The following is a 26932-nucleotide window of genomic DNA, read 5'->3' on the forward strand; positions in this document are numbered from 1 at the left end:
GAGGTGGATTCTTGAACTGAAGTGTTAATCCTCCTCGAATTATTGACAGCACATAAAAGTCTGATGTAATTTTCTTCCACTGATTTAGGAAAAAACCTGACCTCCCCCTACTGGAAATGATTTTTGAGGAACTTGTAAATTTCACCTGGGATTTGTTCTGCGGTTTGTCGTAGTTATTCTTCCTTTTCTTAGCAGAAGTACTAGTAGAACTAGATGTAGCATTAACCGACCTCTTGCCATTGTTAATAACTTGTTAACTAACTTTAACTGGAGGATAGTTTTCGCCGAGTTCCTCTTGAACCAGCTGTACGGGTAAACCAAACATCTTGTCAATAAGTGGAGATATCAGTAAAGAATCTTTCAAAGACTCAGCAACAGAATTATTTTCAAGAAACTCTGCTCTTTTAGATATGGTTCAATTGGCAATAGAACCCATTAAAAGCAACTGAGATGAACCTAGAGCTTTATCCAGTTGAAGTAAGACGGGTCGTACTGCTGCTGGAACAACCGAATCCTCGCTGTTAAGCAAATGTCCGGTTGCAGCTAGAAAATGTTCGGCTGTGCCAAGAAGTTGAGAAGCACTTGAGAAGCACTACGAAGGAGATTCTCAAGTCTTTGACCAAACAGGTTGAGTGAGACGAAGACCATCTACTGGTCTTTTACTCAATAAAGATGAAATAGATTTGTCACAATTGAGAACCAGTCTTCCCAATGAAGAATCAAAGATATCAAAATGCTTGTACCTAACCCGATTAGAAAAGGATGACATTCCAAATCAAGAGATATTGTTATTATCAACCTTTTCACTAGCAGAATTAGCGATACCTTCATTAATAAATTGTAAAGCAAAAGCCATATTGCCAGATTCATGAAAAGAATTGTGAGAACTCACAATTTCCCGAGAAACCCCATAGGAAGCTTCAAAAGTTGAAGGTTTCTTCGGCTTGGAAGGAGAGGCAAAAGGGATATGTGCTTCATCCCTTATCAAGGTATACACCTTATACCTAAGATCCTTCAAGGAAGGAGGAAACTCAGTCTCCTTGATGTGAGGTTGTTGATCTGACTTAGAAGTAGGCTCAGGGGCCGGGCCGCCTTCGATAACTTGGGAGAAGAAAAAACTATCAACGTCTTCATCAGTGAGGAAAACCCTTTCATGACTTCCAGGGGAAACAGAAAACTCGTCATCCTTTCTCTCATCATATTCTACAGACTTAGCTGGAGAAGGTTGATGAAAAGAAACCATATTCTCCAGTAGAGACATACGACTGGATAGAGTACTAAATTAAGCCTTGAAAGACTCACCGAAGTCCAAACGTAACTTCTGTAAACCATCCAACGATGATGCATGATCCAAACCCTGCGTACCATGAGGAAAGCTAGCAGAGTGAGCTCGAGAGTCAGGTACGATGGTAGAAGAAGCTACTGCAAGAGTCAAATATACTGCTACGGGTGGAGCAGGAGCTAAAGGTGGAGCAGTAGCAACCCCAGAAGAGGGACCATAGAAATTCCCTTTAAGACCAAAAACCAGGTTGGTTTGGTATAAACCCACCATAAGGGTAAGACTGTGGCCAAGGTGAATGAGACCACAAGGGTACAAGTTTGGTGCCCGAGTTGGGAAGCATATACTCACTATAGGATAATGGGAGTCTAGAACCTGACAAGTGCAAACCCATAGCTATACCTGGGACAGAACCAATAGTACCTGCTGAATTAACAGGCCTATATAAAGTATGAGTCACTGATTTTAACGAAGTGACCCATACAGGAGATGGTCCGAACCAGGAATATTCAAATTAAAGTCCATATTAAAATTTACTTTAGTCAAAAAACACAATTAATTTTTTTAGAAATAATAATTAAACAAGGGAATAAATTTCCATTAATATACACAATATATTGAAAGCAATTAAGCTTATCAGATTATCAGATACATTTTTCAAACTAGATACCCCAATATGATGATTGTTGCCAAGTTTGGTTTAATTTGGCCTAATAAGTTTCAAAGGAGAAGATTATTGTAAAGGTTAATGAATGCCAAGTGATAGTAAAAAGCTCACTTGGACTTTGGGCTAGGTAAGCTTAAAAAACAAGAGGCTCTCAAGAGCCTGAATCGCTCACCTTAATTCTTTTGGTTAAATCTCTCATCAATGATTATTTTGGCTTTTCAATTTATTTAAATGTTTTTTGGATCGTCCTATTTTCTTCAAAAGCCAAAAAAAATAATCATTTTCTCCTATGTTCTATTTTAGCCATAGGAGCTATGTTTCTTGACATACAAGGAAATAAAATATAAAATTTATACTAGATACTCTGAAACTCATTTAGCCTAAGTTTGGCTGAAATTGATACAGCATTTTCAAAGGAGAAGATTTTTTAAAGTATAAAGTCAACATGATGAACAAATTGTGAAAAAAGTCTTTAAAGGGCAATAACTCCTTAAGGGGTCAATTGACAATTTTGGTCAAATTGACTTAATTGAAGATCTTACTTTGCTGAACATTATTGCTGTTACAGTTTATTTCTATCTATAATTATATTCAAGATAATAAACAAAAACAGCAAAATTTCCTTAAAATTATCAATTCAGGGGCAGCAACCCAACAACAGGTTGTCTGATTCATCTGAAAATTTCAGGGCAGATAGATCTTGACCTGATAAACAATATTCAAGTCAGATTTGCTCTAAATGCTTTGGTTTTTGAGTTATAAGCCAAAAACTGCATTTGACCCCTATGTTCTATTTTTAGCAATGGCGACCATGTTTGTTGATAGATCACAACTTCGGATACAATTTACAAACTAGATATCATAAGGAACATTCAGTTAAAGTTTGGAAGTATTTGGCCCAGTAGTTTCAGAGGAGAAGATTTTTGTAAAAGATTACTAAGATTTACGAAAAATGGTTAAAAATTGACTATAAAGGGCAATAACTCCTAAAGGGGTCAACTGACCATTTCCGCCATGTTGACTTATTTGTAAATCTTACTTTGCTGAACATTATTGCTGTTTACAGTTTATCTCTATCTATAATAATATTCAAGATAATAACCAAAAACAGCAAAATTTCCTTAAAATTACCAATTCAGGGGCAGCAACCCAACAACAGGTTGTCTGATTCATCTGAAAATTTCAGGGCAGATAGATCTTGACCTGATAAACAATATTACCCACGTCAGATTTGCTCTAAATGCTTTGGTTTTTGAGTTATAAGCCAAAAACTGCATTTGACCCCTATGTTCTATTTTTAGCAATGGCGACCATGTTTGTTGATAGATCATTACTTCGGATACAATTAACAAACTAGATACCCTAAGGAACATTCAATTAAAGTTTGGAAGTATTTGGCCCAGTAGTTTCAGAGGAGAAGATTTTTGTAAAAGATTACTAAGATTTACGAAAAATGGTTAAAAATTGACTATATAAAGGGCAATAACTCCTAAAGGGGTCAACTGACCATTTCCGACTTATTTGTAAATCTTACTTTGCTGAACATTATTGCTGTTTACAGTTTATCTCTATCTATAATAATATTCAAGATAATAACCAAAAACAGCAAAATTTCCTTAAAATTACCAATTCAGGGGCAGCAACCCAACAACAGGTTGTCTGATTCATCTGAAAATTTCAGGGCAGATAGATCTTGACCTGATAAACAATATTACCCACGTCAGATTTGCTCTAAATGCTTTGGTTTTTGAGTTATAAGCCAAAAACTGCATTTGACCCCTATGTTCTATTTTTAGCAATGGCGACCATGTTTGTTGATAGATCATTACTTCGGATACAATTAACAAACTAGATACCCTAAGGAACATTCAATTAAAGTTTGGAAGTATTTGGCCCAGTAGTTTCAGAGGAGAAGATTTTTGTAAAAGATTACTAAGATTTACGAAAAATGGTTAAAAATTGACTATATAAAGGGCAATAACTCCTAAAGGGGTCAACTGACCATTTCCGACTTATTTGTAAATCTTACTTTGCTGAACATTATTGCTGTTTACAGTTTATCTCTATCTATAATAATATTCAAGATAATAACCAAAAACAGCAAAATTTCCTTAAAATTACCAATTCAGGGGCAGCAACCCAACAACAGGTTGTCTGATTCATCTGAAAATTTCAGGGCAGATAGATCTTGACCTGATAAACAATATTACCCACGTCAGATTTGCTCTAAATGCTTTGGTTTTTGAGTTATAAGCCAAAAACTGCATTTGACCCCTATGTTCTATTTTTAGCAATGGCGACCATGTTTGTTGATAGATCATTACTTCGGATACAATTAACAAACTAGATACCCTAAGGAACATTCAATTAAAGTTTGGAAGTATTTGGCCCAGTAGTTTCAGAGGAGAAGATTTTTGTAAAAGATTACTAAGATTTACGAAAAATGGTTAAAAATTGACTATATAAAGGGCAATAACTCCTAAAGGGGTCAACTGACCATTTCCGACTTATTTGTAAATCTTACTTTGCTGAACATTATTGCTGTTTACAGTTTATCTCTATCTATAATAATATTCAAGATAATAACCAAAAACAGCAAAATTTCCTTAAAATTACCAATTCAGGGGCAGCAACCCAACAACAGGTTGTCTGATTCATCTGAAAATTTCAGGGCAGATAGATCTTGACCTGATAAACAATATTACCCCAGTCAGATTTGCTCTAAATGCTTTGGTTTTTGAGTTATAAGCCAAAAACTGCATTTGACCCCTATGTTCTATTTTTAGCAATGGCCACCATGTTTGTTGATAGATCAAAACTTCGGATACAATTTATAAATAAGATACCCTAAGGAACATTCAGTTAAAGTTTGAAAGTATTTGGCCCAGTAGTTTCATAGGAGAAGATTCTTGAAATAGTTTACGACGACAGACGACGGACGACGACGGACGCCAAGTGATGGCATAAGCTCACTTGTCCCTTCGGGCTATTACTTCAAATTGGAATTATTTTTAATTATGGAATTTGTATAGTTTCATGTGCTTGAAATTTTTAATAAATTCCATGTTTATTCCAGATTATAATGTTTTGAGTGGTGCATAACATTTTCCATTCAAAGTATTTTGTATAGATAGTGTTGTGCATGGCACAGTACATTCTATTGAAAATGTGATATCTTCTTTGTAATAGGTAGTGTTGTGCACTGTACAGAACATTAAAATACAGAATAAACATGAATTTTATCAAAAATTTCAAGCATATGAAATTATGCAAATTCCATAATCAAAGATAATTGAGGGGGGGGGGGGGGGGGGGGGGGGTAGGACCTTTATCGGGACTCTGGGATCAAGTGTTTTTAAGCTCGGGATTTCAGGATTGACCCTTTTGGATCAGGGATTTCTTTTTTTAAATTTCGGGATGTCAGGATTTAAGTTTATTTAAACTCAGGACCTCAAGATTTTGTGTTTATAAGCACTGGATTTCGACATCAGGACCCCTCCTACCCCCCCCCCCCCCCCCCCCCCCCCCCATAATTCCCAGTTGAAATAAAAGCCTGTTACATACTCTAAAGTGCAATATCAAATGAAGGATCATATGCAGGGGCTGCTGGAATGTAGTTAAATATAAATCGAATACCTACAACGAGAGGAAATTGGCATATTCTTTTGTAGTAATGTTTCAATTTGAAAATTTGCTGCTTTTTTCATCCCTTCATATTTTACAGCACACAGTTACATAGAACTAACCAATAACTCAATTAGATGGCAGTTGATTTAGTTTTGAGATATTCAAGTGGTCACTCATCAATTAACAATAAGAGGAAGAGATGCCGTCTGTCTGACCTGATGATAATGAAATATAAACACAAGCAGAATCAATTTATTGCAAAAATAAATATAATTCTGAAACAAATCTAATTACTGACAGTTTCATTTTACAGAATATTTGGTGAAAAATTATGACATGAAGACATATTTTACTATAACTGATAAGAAATCATTTCAATTTGAAAAGTATTGATATCTGATCTTATTATTTTTATGTAAAAAACATAACTAAATGATGGTACTTATTTAAGAATTGAATGCTTCTTTTTGTAAATTCATTGGGGTGTAAAAGCGTTGACTGAAGTACATTTTGTATGAAAAAATGTGCGCAGTCAACGCTTTTACAACCCTATTAAATTACTAAAAGATGCATTCAATACTTATAATTACATTTTTTGCTATGATCATGAAAAATCAATTTTTATTATTTATTTCTTTTAGGCTTAACCTGTGCACTTTTTTGTGATAGCATGTGTCATCATGAATGTTAAACTTCATTGGGATGTGAAGGTGAATTTAATATGACGCACAATTAGCGTTGTTATCCAATCAAAATAACAGATTCTTCTGAAATATACATGTAATGTAATTATTGATAAATAAAAGAAATGTGTATGAATAATTTTCTTAAAATATTTTTTTCAAACTGTCATTATAATCTTAAGCACACAATACAAACCTTGCAAAATTAATCTATTGAAAGCTGTGACCTAAGTCATATTTTTACACTCGTCAAATGCAAGAACATGTAGATATGAATTTTATGTTATATTTTCTTTATTGAAACATGAACAAAATTCTTCAAAATTTTATATTAGATAAAAGTAAAGAAAACAAACATGAAGTCTCAAATTTCAATCCACGGTAAAAGATTTCTAGATACTATTTCTGGAAAAACACAGTAACTCTATGATCGTAAGTACTTTACATCTTGCATAATATAGATACTCCATTAAACTGGTAACCAGAAATATTATAAAGCACCAATACTTTCACTTAACTGACACATACAACAATGAAAAAAAATAAAAAAAAAAAACAATCATAAAAAATGAACACTCAACAATACTTGATAATGTTTGGCACAAATCTACCAATAATATATCACAATACATAAATAAAATTATATATATTTTTTTTTATTTTCAAAATTTCAACACAATCAAATTTAAATATTAAAATATTTAGAAACATTAATGATGTAAATTTTTTATCAGATTTAAATTGATTTAAATTACCTACTCTAAACATTGTATTTGTCAAAATTAAAGTTATAAACTGGACATTTCATATCTTTTCAAAACTATGACTTCTGACTTCTACCTGATTAATAATATAGATGCCAAAATTAAAAAAAAAATCACATTTGTACCTTAGACCACAACAGTCAAAGTTATGCCTACTATATAAACTCAATATTTATTATATCTTTATCTATGCTAAAAAGCATCAGAGCATATGGTGACTTTAAATGGTCTGACATAACAATACAGGTGGAGTTATAAAACAAATTTCATGTCATAAAATGTATTTTTTGTGATTCAAAAAAAATTTCACAATAAACTACACAAATCTAATAGCTAAGTATATCTGTTAAGGAAAATGATATAAGTATTAAAGATTGGATATCACATTATGCTATATTTTTGTAAAAGCAAATAACAAACTTTATATAATTGGACGGAATAAGTATAAATATATGACAACGTCTTATTAAACATATAAAATATAAATCTTATTAAATTTTTTATCACAGAATTGACATCATTTAATATGCATACCCTTACACAATCTATCATATAGTGTTACTTAGGAATTAAAAGAAATTGTAGGTATACATCAAAGACTGGAACTCAGTGACATACCACAAAGACATGTAACAGGCTATTATTTCAACTTGGAATTATTTTTAATTATGGAATTTGCATAGTTTCTTGTGCTTAAAATTTAAAAAAAAATCCATGTTTATTCTGTATTATAATGTTTTGAGTGGTGCATAACACTTTCCAAACAATGTATTTTATATTTAAATGTGATATCTTCTTTGTAATAGGTAGTGTTGTGCGCTGCCCAGAACATTAAAGTACAAAATACACATGAATTTTATCAAAAATTTAAAGCATATGAAATTATGCAAATTCCATAATTAAAATAATTCCAAGTAGAAATAATAGCCTGTCATGTATACTCATATAGCCTTAACATAAGACAGACAGATGTATACACAATATGTGAACCAGATGAAGAAAAAATATTCTATCCAGATTAAAGATCTGCACAAATGCCTCTATTACAAGTGTTGAGACAATGATTGATAATGATAAGAGACTGACAAGAAATAAGACAATAATTGAAATTACTAGAAACACATCCAAGAACTTTGCTTTGGTATCAATATCTTTTGTCAATTCTCTTCACAATATCTTGGTAATTACCAAAGGAAAAATTCTTCTGGCTAGTAGTTTCAGAGTGCCCTGATTACATGAATCTTAAAATGCATTCTTACAACTAAATCCTGTTATTTTGCTACAATCCAAAAGATCATTATCTTCTTTCTACACCCAAACTTTGAATTTGAAGAAAGCTTGCATATCCTGATCATCAACAGATTTCCCATTGACACCAGCATAAACCTCTCTCAATATCTTTGTCTTGAATTTGTCTTCTAGAATTTTTACATACTTTTCTAATACACCTGGAATAAATATATGAAACATATTGATAATCAGTGTAAATTAAAATCATCTATGTTCAAATTTTAAGTTGACATACCCCAGACCAATATTTACAGGACTGCAAAACAAACTGGGTTATAATGAACTTGTATACAAAGATTCAAATTGATGTGACCACAACTCAAGGGCAAACTATTGTGACCAAAAAATTAACAAAATATTGGATGTACAAACAGATAAGCAGTGTAATTGTTATCTGTAAGTGCAAAAAGAAGGAATTTGAAGGACATACAGACTAGAAAATATAATGCCCTCTAATGCTGTAGAAATTAAATTGAATCTTATTACAGTGAAAACATTTTTTTTTCTGTTCTTATTTAATATATAATTATCATCATTATTTTCATAACATCTTCTAGGTAATGGTAGGGATGGGTTAAACATTAAAATGTTATAACATTGAGTTTTGTGTAACTACTTTTTATATAAACTGTTGACTCAGAGATACACCTCTTATAATAATGATAGAACTTTTCACATCAATGTCCAACTTCTGGATGTTTCCAAACAACTCCTTTGTATTATAAAATATTCTATACCCTGTATCTGCTATAAACTAACAAAAACTTTCTCCAGAAATGTGCTAAATTTTTTCAATAGCTGAAAGGAATTCAGACAGCCATTTGAAACAGTACTCTAGCCTATTGGTATTGTAAAATTTAAGAGCCTCATAGATAAAATATTTATCAATACACCTTACCTAAACCGAGTACTCTTCCATAAGCTATCATATTAGTCTGTAATCTAGGGTCATCATATTTCTCTCCCTTCATCAACAGTCTAACGATATCTCCTATGATATAAGCATCATCAAATGTTGGGGTCTCAGACAATGGAAACTTGCAGTAAACATCAACAGCAGCCTGGGGATCCTTGACTGTTAACATCTCTGCCAACTCAATGTATGCATCATGAATCTGAAAAAGAAACCCAATATAAGAGCATAGAAAATTCTGTTTAAATATTCCAATGCCACATAATTACAGTATCTATAATACTAAAATTACGAGGTCCAATTTGTCAGCCGTCATCACGTAAAAACGACGAATCAAAGAATTCGACTTTATATATAACTAATATGGTACAAAGGTGTAGATTAAAAATTACACCACTCCAGGCCCTTTTGTTTTCCACGTTATTAATATTGCCAATAATTAAGAAGTTCCGGGTTTGATACCGATACCAATAGTATATTCACCTGTTACCGATTACCTTATCTGTACGTTCCGCATCTGACAGGCGCACCACCAAACGGTGTATTCGGGATCAATATGCTATATAGTATTACACAGGTCATAATCACAGGGTTGACACTACTTAATTGTCAAATTGTTACCTATTGTAGTATTTTAATCAATTAGACTTTCTAAGATAACAATACGAATACTAAAAATCTGGACTAAAATAAGGCATATAGGTACAGTTTTCAATTTGTTAGCGGGCATGACGTAAAACAGCGAATCAAACAATTCAACTTTATTTATAACTAATATAAAACAATGCTGTTGATTAAAAAATATTCCATTCCAGGACGTTTTGTTTTCCAAATAATTAATATTATCAATAATTGATAAGTTCCAGTTCGACGGGTTCAAACAGAAAGATTTGAAAGCAGAGAAAACTGTGTATCTTATAATCGGCATGACTTTATCAGATGACAATACTAATACTAAAATAAGGCTTGCGCATAGTTATATACTTTAATTCAGTCACGGACCCGCGATATCACGGGTGTGTTCTAGTATAAAATTAAAAATACCAATACTACTTTGGCAATATCAATTCATACCAGCTGATACAAAACTTTTGCACATTGTTTGTTTTAAAAGAAAACTCCTGTAGGTGATGTACAGGAGACACATCCGATGCAATACTAAAGTGTTATTAACTGGCTGCTTCTGTATTGGCCCTGTTATAGATTCAAGGTTAGCTGTATTGGACCAGAGACTCGAAGAGTCGAGGGTAAATACAGCTGATCGAAAATCTATAACAGGGCCAATATAGAAATAGCCAGTTCATTACACTTTTATCAAATGATTATAAGAAAATTAAAAACCGGAAGTGAACGACCCATATTAGTCCATGGGCCAATACAGCTTTTTCCATATTGGCCCTGTTTTATCTGTTTCAAAACTTTAAGATGTTACAAAAACTTTGCACATCATTTAACCTGTTTATTTTATGATTTTAATTTAAAAAATATAATACAAATGTTTGTATGCATAACGATACTTCAAAAGTTAAGTAATGGCGTAAGAAAATTGAAAACTGGAAGTCACATGGGCCAATACCGCATTTTCAGCCTTTTTTTGTATTGGCCCTGTTCCAAGAGCAATATTAAATCTTGATTTATATCAACAGTGGAACGTTTTCAGTATTGCACATGCTGATTTATCCGTACTAGGGCTTATTTAATCATATCATTCAATAATAAGAAATAACCAAAAATTATGTCTGTAGTTTTTATTGCTGTTCTAGCTTCAATCTTGACAGATGAATGGTCTTTGACAATGAACCAAAAAGTTTAGTTGAAAAAGGTACCTTCTACTGATTTTTTGAATTAAATTATTCAAAATGTATAACAGCTAATATTTCAGTGCAGGGTTGTCAAGTATGAAACAACTGGCATTTGCATTCAAAAAGTAAGGAAATTGACAATTTATGAAAAATAGATTAAAAAAAATGTTTTTCGTGTTACCTCTGGAGCCATAACAATCACTTCATTGTAGTATTTTTGTGATTCCTCTATTTCACCAGCAGATCTGTGAGCTCTTGCCAGACCTAGACGAGGAAGATATGTCTTTCTGTTGATAGGAGCCGCCAGGGACGGCTTACTATCTGACGTCTGTGTAGCAGCAGGTGGTGCCTGTGGCTCTGGTTTCTTTTCCTCTGTCTTTTCTGGTGATAAATATGAGAGAATATAGGTTAATGAATCTGAAAAGTGTGTAACTATTTATTTGCATTTCACATAATACATATTCAGTTCCATAGCTTATATTTATTAATCTGATGCTTAGAAGCGACTCAGTTTCTAATAAAAATCTCTTTTCTTTTCCTTCTATTTTGAAATGTAAATATATTTAACAATTAGCAATTAGATAAATAAAGAGAAATATTGATACTTTTTGATATACAAAATAATAAAATGTATTGCTCAATAAATAATAATTTATGCCCATCTAATTCCTCATATTTAACTTTTCCAATAATGGATGCAACAGCAAAATCACCATCTTTTCAGCATAGAAATATTTTATCAAAACTTTCAGACCAAACTCTGATATAAAAGGAAGTAAATTTACCAGTCACATATTTTTGTAAAGTTTTGCATACATCTTTGGCTCATTGAACTATAACTGAAAATTTGAAAAAAATAATGCATTTATCTCTTCGTTTTTTTCTGAAATACAAATGATTATATTTTTTTCAAAATAGTGAACATTTGTATAGAAAGCACATAAAATCTGCAAGAAATGTTCTTTAATTTGTCTGAAAATCATCAAATCTCCAATTTAAAGTCCATAGATTTTTTTCTTCTTAAAATACTATATGTTGTTGGTACACAATTTTCCATTTAAATGATGTAATATAATTATCGAGTCACCACCATTGTTTTTAAGGTTGACATCATTCAAAGCAGTGTTTTGGGTGAGAAAAAAAATACCACAAAACATTGAAATAAGTGTAACAACGTTGTAGACAGTAAAATGTTGATTTTTTAAGTAATTCTTTACAAATGTTCAACTTTTTTTAAAAGAATTCACTTATTAATATTCAAACATTTGCATTACTTTAACGATTTTAAATATATATTTCACAAGAAGAAGTGGTTGGCAAAATTTTACCAAAATCTGTGACAGCCTATTTACTGTTCCTTAACGTTAGAAAAATGAAGTTGTGAAATGTGGCAGATGACATACAAATAGGCAAAGATAGTAACCATAATATTTCAATCCAAATGATGCAAATCAAGATTAAAATGAATCAAACAAAACAAACATGAAAAATGTAAACACACAAACAAGTTCATTCTTCAAGGGAGATAACTCAATCTGTAATGTTTGTTTTTATTTTCTTTCTAAGAGCTGATTTTCTGAGTTATCTACCTTGTTTAGCAGGTTGTGAATGACAAGCAGCAGCAGGCTTACCAACTGTTTTACCAGCAGGAGCTTTAGCAGGAGCAGCCTAGAAACAAAAGAAATTTATTTCAAATATACTGAATGGTTATACTATAGTCCATGTACAAAACTGCTTCAGGTATCAGATATAAAATGAAAACAGAATATTGAAGATTACAGTTATATGTTTTTGGTAGACGGTTTACCAACTGGTAATTGCGCCCTTGTAACTAACTTTTTTGGAATTAGTTCATCATATTATTATTAATAATATTTTACTTTAGAAACAAATCCATTAAATAAAATATATAAGAAATAGAATATTTTTATTTTTATTGATTTTATTCTTTTTGAATGTTTCTGAAGACTAGGTTGAAGGATTGCTATTCTATCAAATATTATTCAAAGCAATTAGGGGGAACGAATGAATTCCACATTCTGGTTTCTAATTACCATTAACCAGTGTGTTTAAAATTAATCACAGCTAATGATTTGTGTTATCAATAATTAATTTTAATAAATTGCCCAAGCTAATTAAATATCTGCTTGTAAACAGTGCTCATTTATTGGATAATCAAGGCATCTTTTTATATTAATTTTCATAAATGATAGTGAACAATGTTTATTTTATTAACCAATCATATTGAGTGTTTTTACAACACTTTATGATAAAAACCCCATGTTCCCCTGGCAAAAGCATCAAACAGTTTTTATCAGCACTCCTATCAAGATGTCTCACTACCAGTCAGTACAAGCTTCTGTCCAGGACTATCTGATCTCACTACCTGAGGGACTTCAACACACCTACCATACTAAAATAGCACCTACTGGTCAATTCCTTATCTTACACTTTGGTCATACTTCACCAGAAACCAAACAGGAGCCAATGGACTATACTACCAACATCAAACAGGAACCAGTTAGCAACACTACTACTTTAAACCAAGTAACTATTAAAGAAGAACCCATGGATGTAAAGCCAATACTACAAAACATCAAACAGGAAACAAACATCAAAGAAGAGATTGGAACATCAACCCTAACATCAGCAATCCAGATTGGTGATAGTGTGTTCTCTAGACTGGGTCAAAGACAAGCAGAACAACTACAACAACAAGACAACTACTCATCAAGAAACAGTAGACCATGCAGAAGAAACATCAAGAAGAGATCAACTAGACACAGTTCCAACTCTGTACAAGATTTGCGTACATTCTTGAACAAAAAGAAACAGACTGGACCAAAAGACCTTCGTATCAAGTTGAATCAGAAGGTTCCCAAAGATCTACGACAACTTATACCAAAGAGGCTTCCACTTTTAATGGAATCAGTTCATGAAGAATTTCTTAGCGTTTACCACAGATAGACTCTTTATACTACAGATATTTGTAACTTTAGTGCTTGATTTGCATTTGTCATGTTGATTGTTTAAACCGTAGTGCTTTATCTAATGATGTGATTGTTGTCAATTTTGTAATAATATATATATAAATGTGACTTTTGTATAAATAAATTTATTAATAAGTATAACTGATTTGTCTCATAAATGGAAACTACCACTAAATATAATACAAGTAAATTTTATCACAAGTTAAAATAGCAACACTTTAAGATGTAAACTAAGTCCATTGTAATAAGATGTGCTACTATTAATATAACTGCATACCAAATATCATTAATCTACCACTGGTGGTTCCCCATAAACCGACCTAATCACAAACTAATACATGAAAATTAAGCTGAAATTTCAATTGTCAATGGACCATGACTTAGGGGGCAGAGCCAAATAATATCCATGGAAATGAGATGTGTCAATTTTTATACAACTGCATGCCAATTATCATTAACTTAACACTAGTGGTTCCCCAGAAACTCAAATAATCACAAACTAATACATGAAAACTAAGCAAAAGTTTTAAAGTCAATAGACAATAACTGAGAGGTCAGGGCCAAATAATCTCCATGTTAATGAGATGTTCCATTACTAATACAACTGCATACCAATTATCATTATCTCACCACTAGTGGTTTCCCATAAACTGACCTAATCACAAACTAATACATGAAAACTAAGCAAAAGTTTTAAAGTCAATAGACCATAACTGAGAGGTCATGGTCAAATAATCTCCATGGTAATGAGATGTTCCAATACTAATACAACTGCATACCAATTATCATTAACTCACCACTAGTGGTTCCCAATAAGCTGACCTAATCACAAACTAATACATGAAAACTAAGCAAAGTTTTAAAGCCAATCGACCATAACTGAGAGGTCATGGTCAAATAATCTCCATGGTAATGAGATGTTCCAATACTAATACAACTGCATACCAAATATCTTTGACTTATCAGTTGTGGGTCACCATTTACTAGACCTAATCACAAACTAATACATTGTTGACACTGCTGTCGCAGACTCTGGAAACAACATATCCATGTCTCGCTTTTGGACTCCGTCAGGAGGGACTAAAATTGAAGGAACTATGTTGATAAGATTCTTTATTTTTGAGCACTGGTCAACAACAACACCACATCTTTACAACAAAACAGTCAACCTTATATTTTAATTATTAAAAAGGATGAACTATCACTGAAACAGCAACTCAACTTTAGTAAAATGTCCAGGTGCATTTCAAAGGTGTCTTTTCAATATGTCAAGTAATATATTGTATTGAGTTTAAAAATGTTTCTGATACATTTAGAAGAACGTATAAATATCTGCCCTCAACACAAGGCTGTGTGCATACTTTCAAAACATATTTTAGTTTTTCAATTCAGGTATGCAGTAGACAAAAAACTTAAAAGCACTATTGCATACAGTTGTACTTATTTTCTAGACTCAAAGCAAATAAGAGCTTCACATATTGTAAGGAGACCTGTATATTTTTTCCCAGGAACAGTTGTTGACCTCTAATACCCTGTTGCCATCACACTAGACTTTTACCACAAATCTTTCTTTAGTTATATAAAAACATACATAATTTTATGATTATAAAGGATAGTCTTACTACTTTTGCTGGAGTTCCTCTAGCCGCACCTCTTCCTGCAGGAGCACCTGGAAAAATCAATCATTTCTAAAATGAAGAAATTATTACTATTCACTTTAAACATTATCTTAATTAAAATTAACCTACATGTCTGAAAAATTATTACTTTTGTGTTTGAATGTCTAATATGATGAACCTTTACACATAAAGAAATATGCTTTGAATTTAATAATTCAGGATACTGTTAAAGTTAATGTGCTAGTACTACATGTACTATAAGGTAACCCAACCAATTTGAGACGATTTTTGGCTGATGAAATATCCCCTAGTATAATTTCAAATAACTGAGGCTCCCAGAATTTCTGCATTAGAAAAATTACCCCTTCATAGCATGAGAGTATTTTCCTCTGGATTTTAAGTGAAAACATATTGTAGTAACAGAAAATGTGCAAAATGATATGAATGTAAACAATTATATCAAAACCAATAATTCTGTCATGCTAAGAGAAGATTTAGACTGAATCCTTAACTGATACAAAATCTAATACCCTTTGGACAATTTCAAGTATTTGAATTTTACAGTTTCCAAGCAATTGTGTTTTAAACACACAAAAAACATTTTGTCATTTCAAGTTAATACTTTTGCCATTCTGTTACCAATAAACTAGGTAGGAATAAGCAAATTTGTTCACATGATAAATGAGATTTTACATTTTCATCTTGATATCATTATCATCTTACAAATTACTTAACATGAAAAGTAACCCATGTATTAAAAGTCACACTATTCATTTAACATATTTCTTAGCTTGTTAATATCTTCAAATATGCATGGTGAAGTGATTTAGGGATATTCAACTTACTACCCTATCGTACAGGAGGATGCAAAATTTAACACTTTTTCACCACAGATAAAAAAAACGAACTAAACAATTGGTATCTATCAATAAAAGTAATTTTGCAATAATTCTTAATAACCTCTTGCAGCTGGAGTGGCTGGTCCTTTTCCTCTTGCAGCTGGTGTCCCTCTAGCAGCTGGAGCACCCCTGGCTGGAGCACCTCTTCCAGCTGGCGCACCTCTAGTTGGAGCTCCTCTGCCTGCAGGGGTTGGTGTTGCTTTAGTTTTAGATGCCTCTACAGCTTTCTTCTGTTCTTCCTCCTGTTTAAGCCTTGCTTGCCACCATGTTTGTCCTGAAAATATATACTATAAATTACTTTTATGTTAGTAGTGTTCCCAAAATTTAAATACATGTGCAATGTTATGTTTTATAGTGAAAAATATCTCTGATGTATTTCAGATATGTATTTTAAAATTATTTTTCATATGATATAAAAATTCTTCCAATGTATAGGATCTATATTATGGTGTAAAAAAACCCATCCGTACATCACTTTAACTGTATTTTTTTGTTAAAATATACCTGGTCTGTAACTTTAATTATTCCTCTAGCCTTTCATTTCTAAGATGATAAATACATTATCTGTGGCTTGTAACATGTATGTATTTTTGTAATTCTTTACAAGAAACTTTGGAAGATAGTATTTATTTTAACAAAAAAAAACAAATGCTCTCATGTTCATACATATAAACATAAATAGAGTAATAACAAACCCACTAATTTTTCAACAGCATTTCCAGATGCAGGTTTGCCTTCCAATTCAATGCTTGATTCATATGATGATTTACAGTCCTTTAGAATTTCTTGTGACTTGTCTCCCGGTGGACAATTCTCATACTGAGCAAATTGTGACAAGCCAAGCAAATACAGGGAATGGGCATTACATGGCTGTATCTGTACTAATTTCTGACAGGTCTAAAAATATACAGGTTTACCACATTTATACTATAAATTAGATTTTGACAGGTTTAAAAGTATACTGGTTTTAAAAAAATTAACCAATAAATGAGATAAGTCAGTTTTCAAATACTCAGCCCATCAGCAATAAATATTTTAGTATTTACATATTTCATCAAATATAATTTTTCTCTGATAAAAATCCTGTTTAATTTTCAAAAATGGTTAATTTTTATTTCCATTATCTTTTCCTAAAAAAAATGGAAATTATCCTAAAAACAATTTCTAGCTATTTAAACTTTATGTCTATAAAACTAGAGGCTCTCAAGAGCCTGTATCGCTCACCTGATTCTACTTGGGTTTTTGAAATCATATAAAAAAATATAAAATTTGGCTAAAAGTGACAACACAACCTCATTTATAAGGAAAGGAACATGTTTAATTTCATTCAAAAGTCCCCCACTGGCGGCCATCTTGGATGACGGATTGGCTACAAAGTAACAACACTTGGTCAGCACCTCATAAGGAACATTCATGCCATGTTTGGTTTTATTCCATTCAGTGGTTCTCTAAAAGAAGTCATTTGTATGCATTTCCCATAGGGTCCTATGTTAAACTAAGTCCCCTGCTGGCGGCCATCTTGGATGATGGATCGGCTACAAAGTAACAATACTTGGTCAGCACTCATAAGGAACATTCATGCAATGTTTGGTTTTATTCCATTCAGTGGTTCTCTAGAAGAAGTCATTTGTATGCATTTCCCATAGGGTCCTATGTTAAACTAAGTCCCCGGCTGGCGGCCATCTTGGATGATGGATCGGCAACAAAGTAACAACACTTGGTCAGCACCTCATAAGGAACATTCATGCCATGTTTGGTTTCATTCCATTCAGTGGTTCTCTAAAAGAAGTCATTTGTATGCATTTCCCATAGGGTCCTATGTTAAACTAAGTCCCCCGCTGGCGGCCATCTTGGATGATGGATCGGCTACAAAGTAACAACACTTGGTCAGCACCCCATAAGGAACATTCATGCTATGTTTGGTTTTATTCCATTCAGTGGTTCTCTAAAAGAAGTCATTTGTATGCATTTCCCATAGGGTCCTATGTTAAACTAAGTCCCCCGCTGGCGGCCATCTAAGATGATGGATCGGCTACAAAGTAACAACATTTGGTCAGCACCACATAAGGAACATTCATGCCATGTTTGGTTTCATTCCATTCAGTGGTTCACTAGAAGAAGTCATTTGTATGCATTTCCAATAGGGTCCTATGTTAAACTAAGTCCCTGCTGGCGGCCATCTTGGATAATGGATCGGCTACAAAGTAACAACACTTGGTCAGCACTCCATAAGGAACATTCATGCTATGTTTGGTTTCATTCCATTTAGTGGTTCTCTAGAAGAAGTCATTTGTATGCATTTCCCATAGGGTCCTATGTTAAACTAAGTCCCCCGCTGGCGGCCATCTTGGATGATGGATCGGCTACAAAGTAACAACACTTGGTCAGCACCCCATAAGGAACATTCATGCTATGTTTGGTTTTATTCCATTCAGTGGTTCTCTAAAAGAAGTCATTTGTATGCATTTCCCATAGGGTCCTATGTTAAACTAAGTCCCCGGCTGGCGGCCATCTTGGATGATGGATCGGCAACAAAGTAACAACACTTGGTCAGCACCTCATAAGGAACATTCATGCCATGTTTGGTTTCATTCCATTCAGTGGTTCTCTAGAAGAAGTTCAAAATGTAAATTGTTAACGACGACGACGACGGACGACGACGGACGACGCCGGACGACGGACGCCAAGTGGTGAGAAAAGCTCACTTGGCCCTTCGGGCCAGGTGAGCTAAAAAATCCAGATGGACTCTCATGAATATTTTTGCTTATAAGGTTGTTATTAGAGTTAGAAAATAAATTCTGAAATTTCTTTGAGCTTTCTTTGAGGAACAATGTACCTTTCTAGATAACCTACCTTTTCTTGTAATGTCAATAACTGTTCATTCATAGGTAGTGTAGAGTGGAATATTAGAGAGGATAATCTTTGACATCTCTGTGTGATAAGTTTCTCATTCCCACCATTCTTCATCAGAATCTCTAATAATGTGGCATGTGATTCTAATAATACCCATTCAAACTGTTTATAGGCATCACCTTTGGCAATATTTGGTAAGACTTGAGCTGCAAGTAATGCTGCCCTGCAATTACATATTAGCTTAACTCCTTCATCAAAATCATGCAATAATCTTAAAAGGGTCTTAATAAATCAACAACTTAAATGTCTTTACTAGTCTTATTAAAATTGAATAAATGGTTAAAATACATTTGAATTTATCAACTATGAGCATTTAAAAAATATAATCTGAGTTCTGTTTCTCAGAACTAGAGGCTCTCAATTCTACTTGAGTTTTTGAAATCATATAAAAAAATATAAAATTTGGCAAAAAGTGACAACACAACCTCATTTATAAGGAAAGGAACATGTTTAATTTCATTCAAAAGTCCCCCACTGGCGGCCATCTTGGATGACGGATCGGCTACAAAGTAACAACACTTGGTCAGCACCTCATAAGGAACATTCATGCCATGTTTGGTTTTATTCCATTCAGTGGTTCTCTAAAAGAAGTCATTTGTATGCATTTCCCATAGGGTCCTATGTTAACCTAAGTCCCCTGCTGGCAGCCATCTTGGATGATGGATCGCCTACAAAGTAACAACACTTGGTCAGCACCTCATAAGGAACATTCATGCAATGTTTGGTTTTATTCCATTCAGTGGTTCTCTAAAAGAAGTCATTTGTATGCATTTCCAATAGGGTCCTATGTTAAACTAAGTCCCCCGCTGGCGGCCATCTTGGATAATGGATCAGCTACAAAGTAACAACACTTGGTCAGCACCACATTAGGAACATTCATGCCATGTTTGATTTCATTCCATTCAGTGGTTCTCTAAAAGAAGTCATTTGTATGCATTTCCCATAGGGTCCTATGTTAAACTAAGTCCCACGCTGGCGGCCATCTTGGATGATGGATCAGCTACAAAGTAACAACACTTGGTCAGCACCACATAAGGAACATTCATGCCATGTTTGGTTTCATTCCATTCAGTGGTTCACTAGAAGAAGTGATTTGTATGCATTTCCAATAGGGTCCTATGTTAAACTAAGTCCCCCGCTGGCGGCCTTCTTGGATAATGGATCAGCTACAAAGTAACAACACTTGGTCAGCACTCCATAAGGAACATTCATGCTATGTTTGGTTTCATTCCATTTAGTGGTTCTCTAGAAGAAGTCATTTGTATGCATTTCCCATAGGGTCCTATGTTAAACTAAGTCCCCCGCTGGCGGCCATCTAAGATGATGGATCGGCTACAAAGTAACAACATTTGGTCAGCACCACATAAGGAACATTCATGCCATGTTTGGTTTCATTCCATTCAGTGGTTCACTAGAAGAAGTCATTTGTATGCATTTCCAATAGGGTCCTATGTTAAACTAAGTCCCTGCTGGCGGCCATCTTGGATAATGGATCGGCTACAAAGTAACAACACTTGGTCAGCACTCCATAAGGAACATTCATGCTATGTTTGGTTTCATTCCATTTAGTGGTTCTCTAGAAGAAGTCATTTGTATGCATTTCCCATAGGGTCCTATGTTAAACTAAGTCCCCCGCTGGCGGCCATCTTGGATGATGGATCGCCTACAAAGTAACAACACTTGGTCAGCATCCCATAAGGAACATTCATGCTAAGTTTGGTTTTATTCCATTCAGTGGTTCTCTAAAAGAAGTCATTTGTATGCATTTCCCATAGGGTCCTATGTTAAACTAAGTCCCCATCTGGCGGCCATCTTGGATGATGGATCAGCAACAAAGTAACAACACTTGGTCAGCACCTCATAAGGAACATTCATGCCATGTTTGGTTTCATTCCATTCAGTGGTTCTCTAAAAGAAGTCATTTGTATGCATTTCCCATAGGGTCCTACTCCTATGTTAAACTAAGTCCCCCGCTGGCAGCCATCTTGGATGATGGATCGGCTACAAAGTAACAACACTTGGTCAGCACCCCATAAGGAACATTCATGCTATGTTTGGTTTTATTCCATTCAGTGGTTCTCTAAAAGAAGTCATTTGTATGCATTTCCCATAGGGTCCTATGTTAAACTAAGTCCCCTGCTGGTGGCCATCTTTGATGATGGATCGGCTACAAAGTAACAACACTTGGTCAGCACCACATAAGGAACATTCATGCCATGTTTGGTTTCATTCCATTCAGTGGTTCACTAGAAGAAGTCATTTGTATGCATTTCCAATAGGGTCCTATGTTAAACTAAGTCCCCGCTGGTGGCCATCTTGGATAATGGATCGGCTACAAAGTAACAACACTTGGTCAGCACTCCATAAGGAACATTCATGCTATGTTTGGTTTCATTCCATTCAGTGGTTCTCTAGAAGAAGTCATTTGTATGCATTTCCCATAGGGTCTTATGTTAAACTAAGTCCCCCGCTGGCGGCCATCTTGGATGATGGATCGGCTACAAAGTAACAACACTTGGTCAGCACCCCATAAGGATAATTCATGCTATGTTTGGTTTTATTCCATTCAGTGGTTCTCTAAAAGAAGTCATTTGTATGCATTTCCCATAGGGTCCTATGTTAAACTAAGTCCCCGGCTGGCGGCCATCTTGGATGATGGATTGGCAACAAAGTAACAACACTTGGTCAGCACCTCATAAGGAACATTCATGCCATGTTTGGTTTCATTCCATTCAATGGTTCTCTAAAAGAAGTCATTTGTATGCATTTCCCATAGCGTCCTATGTTAAACTAAGTCCCCCGCTGGCGGCCATCTTGGATGATGGATCGGCTACAAAGTAACAACACTTGGTCAGCACCTCATAAGGAACATTCATGCCATGTTTGGTTCCATTCCATTCAGTGGTTCTCTAGAAGAAGTTCAAAATGTAAATTGTTAACGACGACGACGACGGACGACGATGGACGACGCCGGACGACGACGGACGACGGACGCCAAGTGGTGAGAAAAGCTCACTTGGCCCTTTGGGCCAGGTGAGCTAAAAAAATCAGAATAAACTGTTTAATTTTAGAGTCTCTTTAAAAAATGCATAGACATAGAAATAGTAGTCTTCTCAAATCGGAGTTAATTTCACATTTTTATTTCTTTTTCAAAAAAACAAATATCATGATAAAGTAAGGTTTATTTTACATAATCATAAGATTTCTGTGTATTTTATATGGTGTAAAATACAGTATTTAGTGGCTATCTTCAAGTTCTATGTTTTCTTCCTCAACTACATGGTAGGTAAATTAACCTTTACTAAAAAGTATTTATATGTAAGAATGTAATACATACGTATGAAGAACATCTTTTCCTGAGATACAGTCCTTAATATCTGCATTCTGTGTAAGGAGACGTCCCAGTTGTACAATGCCTCTTAGTAAATGTACATTATTAGATCTGACAAGATTGTCGGAATGCAATTCTGGAGTTATCTCCCTGTAAAATCAATGTTAATACTAAATTTGATTTCTGTTGAAGTAATTCAAGAGTTATCTCTCTGTAAATTAATATATAACAATAAGATCTTAAAAGATATAGCAAAAAAAAAAATACAAACTAAACTAGATGAACTAAGCAAAATGAAAAAAATCCCCTAAGCCCCACTAGCAATGGCTTTGTTTAGGATTTCATGAGTGAAAAATAAGTTTTTCAGATCAAAAAACAAAACCAAAGCTGCACAATAGCATTGTATGATTTCAGACTCATGAGAACATTCTAACAAATCGTGATACTGTGAAAGTACTTTTATTCGTGGGGTACCAATTTTCGTGGTTTTCGTGGACGACTCTATCCACGAATTTAAGTGTCCGACGAAATAAAACAACCATTGTCCAAATCAAAACATGGAAATATCCCCATCGGTAGGTTTGACTACCCGTACTGATATGATCGAGAGAATATATTAAATAACGCAAAATCTAAGAATACTTTAAAAGCAGTCACAGAACTACAATTGCATGCAGGATTATACCCATTTAATCTTTAATAACCTAAACTGTACAACTTTTGATCTTTTAATTCTCATAAAAAATATTTTTGATCGATGAAAGTCAGATTTCCGGTATTGATATGCTAGTACGATAAAGTGTTCATTTTATATCCTCATAATTCTCGTACATATGGGAAATAATACTTTCATGCTGGGCTTGATTTTGGTAAGAATTATTTGACAACTCAAGATACGTTTATAGCATTAAATTTGTTAATGTTGTTTTATATTGTGTATATACTCTGTATGTACTGTATATTTATGTATTGCAAGTAGTGAGACTTTAATAAAATATTGAATCTGAATCTGAATCTGTTGCTGTTTTCTTTAGGTGACATGTGAATGGCCTAATTAACACCTTTGATGGTCTCACTTTACCATGGGTTAATTAGTGTTATCACTACGATTTACACGGGTCTATGTTTACTTTGCAATTACCCTCAATCCAGACTATTTGTAACCTTCGTTTCTAAAGGCTTTAATTTTTCAATAATTTTTTTTTTAGAAAACTAAAATCCACGAATTTAAAAACCCACGAACATGTAAATATTGCTCAAACCACGAAAATTGATACCCACGAATTAAAGTACTTTCACAGTAAGATGTATAGAAGGGGAATGCAGTTATAAATCAAAGGTGAGAAAGACTGAAAAGAGCAGTAGTGGATAATTGGTATGAAAAGATGCACAACCCTATCACTATGGACCATCATATTTCATAAAGCAAGGGATGTATTTCTAAGATATGTCAAATATTATTCATGAATTATATCCCTGTAAAACAATGTGCATTATTAAAAATGATCAAGTTGCTGAATGTAAACTATGATTTAACTCCTTTGTTACCACAATTTAGAAAATATGCTTAAAGCAGTGTTAATCACCATCATTCAATTAATCAATCATTTGAAAAAGAAAGGATAATTACAGGACAAATTTTTTTTGTAGACTATTTGGTCATGGTTGAGAGTTGTCTCTTTGGCAATCGTACCACATTCCTATTTTCAAATTGTTTTTTTCAGATATGATCATATTCTCATGCCATACCAATTCAACCAGTGATACATACAATTTTAGATATTCTTAGATACTTTGTTTTCATCATCATTTATCCTTCTATAAGTCTTTAGTAATTCACATGAAATTGCTTATGATATGACTTTTTTACTATTTTTATGCCCCACCTACGATAGTAGAGGGGCATTATGTTTTCTGGTCTGTGTGTCCGTTCGTCCGTTCGTTCGTCCGTCCGTCTGTCCCGCCTCAGGTTAAAGTTTTTGGTCAAGGTAGTTTTTGATGAAGTTGAAGTCCAATCGACTTCAAACTTGGTACACATGTTCCCTGTGATATGATCTATCTAATTTTAATGCCAAATTAGAGATTTTACTCCAATTTCACGGTCCAATGAACATAGAAAATGATAGTGCGAGTGGGGCATTCGTGTACTGAGGACACATTCTTGTTTTCTTTACCTTGGGTCCCTCTCTGTCATGGCAAATTTAGTATTCTGTGTCAGTAAAGTTTCCATGGCTTCCAACAAGTAACTAACAGCTTCTTTAACTCTAGCTCCTGGACCCTCTTTTTGTAATGCTAAAGCTAATCCTAAATAAAATCTGAAATAATAATAATATTTTTAATTATGCAAAGAAACAAAATTAATTAGATAGCTACTAAACCAGTAATTCAATTTTCAGTTTTTTAAGGTAATAAGTGAACTAAAGTTCCTGTAACTGAAATGAACTTGTTTTTTTTTTTTCATTGTTAAAGGTCATGGTTTTGGTGGATAGTGATATGAAGTCAAATTTCAGGAATTTTGGAGGTGTTTCTCAAAATTTTTAGAAATTTCAGAGGTGTTTCTCAACATATAAAAAAAATTGAAGTTTCTCGCACATGAAGTTGGTGTTTGACAGATCTGAATAGTGTTCACACATTACAACTTAACACTGTCAAGCTGCTGACAAAAAATGGAGCTTAGTTGTTAAGTAGTTTTTTGGAAATGTGATAAAATGTTTGTCGGACAAGTGACGGTCTGACAAACAGATAAACAAGGTGATTGCAATATAGCCCACATTTCTATAGATGCAGTAGTTCCTTTTCACTAGCTAACCTTGTCCAATAGGAGATGACTTGGTGGAAAAAAATTGGTTCTAAAAAAGACAGACCTAAAAATTGTGGAGATAGACCAAACAATGTTTGCATACCAATAATTTTTTACTTTGATATTATGTTCCAATGTTAAAAACTACAAAAACATTTTATTTCCTTCAAAGGTTGACAAACTTGTAAATGGTATATTTTCCAATAACGAACCTTCCCATTTGGTAATTAGGGTTCCAATTCAAGGTCACCTCTAATCTCTTTGCAGCTTCACTAAAATTACCCTGTATCACCAAGAGACGACCAACATGGAAATTAAACACTGCTTTTGCTTCATCTATTACTAATGCATCCATGTATTTCAGATAAGCTTGTCCCAGGGGATTCTCTTCATCTGTGGCCTTCTGTGCTGCCATACCTTCCTAAAAAATATGCCATTTATAGGAAAATCATTACTAAAACTTTTCAATCATACTTTTTTTTTTCATTTTCCCCAAATCAAGGTTTTTCCTTGCTCCCCAAATAATTTTTAAATCAGTGGCTTTGATGGTAGTAAGGCTCATTCATTTAATGGGAATAAGATGCACTAATAATGAAGCAACTGTATACCAAATATTATTGACAAACCAAGATAGTTTTTAAATATAAATTCAAGTAGGAAATAAAACCATTAGATTGATCAGAACCAGCACACTACTAAAAATGGTCAGCATTCAAATAATTTGTTTGTTCTATATTAACTTATTCCATTCCCCCCCCCCCCCCCTAAATTTTACTGAGTTAACGTCGAAGTTAAATGGGTTTAGATTTTTTAAATCAAATTTTTTAATATTTTTTACTGTAAATTCAGAAATTATTGCCAACTTTTCATAATGCAAATATTGGGTCAGATTCACAATTATAAAAACTCACATTCTGATAACTGAATCATAGCCATGTATTCAGATTTTTTCGAAATTTCAAAAATCGCAATAATAAATGCATGCAATAAATTCTGAATTACAAGTAAGTAAAGTATGTCTAATTTGGCATTATATCTACAAACCTGAGATGCTTGCTTAGATTTCCATGCAAATAAACCCATAACACGATCTGCCTGGACACTCTGACCATTTTCTATCAGATGATGATATTCCTGATCAATAGCTTTCAGTTGTAAAGCAATTGGTGCTGATGAAGCATCAACTCCTCTCAGTTTACAGATAGCTGCACATTCCTCATCCCTTGAACTCTCCTTCGCGTCAAGATTAAACGAAGGTAGAGCTTCATGCTCCTGGAATAGAAAATTATGACTGATTAAAACTTAACACTTGTCTTATGATTCTAATATATGTTAAACAATATACATTTGTGCAT

At 33.7% G+C, this 26932-nt stretch overlaps 1 protein-coding gene across 2 annotated transcripts in view; it reads right to left on the bottom strand.

Annotated features, from left to right (window-relative positions):
* Positions 1-5809: 5809 nt before the first annotated feature.
* The window catches only part of LOC139517279 (uncharacterized), a 28948-nt gene continuing 7825 nt past the window's right edge, over positions 5810-26932 (bottom strand). Inside the window, exons 9-20 of one of the 2 annotated variants that reach the window (XM_071308178.1) lie at positions 26622-26849; positions 25790-25998; positions 24952-25092; positions 22784-22927; positions 19387-19609; positions 17229-17430; positions 16595-16807; positions 15638-15684; positions 12615-12693; positions 11207-11406; positions 9209-9425; positions 5810-8468 (exon numbers count right to left, since the gene is read on the bottom strand). In XM_071308178.1, coding sequence (XP_071164279.1) covers positions 8329-8468; positions 9209-9425; positions 11207-11406; positions 12615-12693; positions 15638-15684; positions 16595-16807; positions 17229-17430; positions 19387-19609; positions 22784-22927; positions 24952-25092; positions 25790-25998; positions 26622-26849 — 2043 coding nt within the window. In that variant the 3' untranslated portion in view covers positions 5810-8328. The remainder of the gene's footprint in view (positions 8469-9208; positions 9426-11206; positions 11407-12614; positions 12694-15637; positions 15685-16594; positions 16808-17228; positions 17431-19386; positions 19610-22783; positions 22928-24951; positions 25093-25789; positions 25999-26621; positions 26850-26932) is intronic. The other variant, XM_071308179.1, reaches the window with a different exon arrangement.

Source organism: Mytilus edulis, chromosome 3 (assembly GCF_963676685.1).
Source record: "Mytilus edulis chromosome 3, xbMytEdul2.2, whole genome shotgun sequence".
Classification (NCBI taxonomy): Eukaryota; Metazoa; Mollusca; class Bivalvia; order Mytilida; family Mytilidae; genus Mytilus; species Mytilus edulis.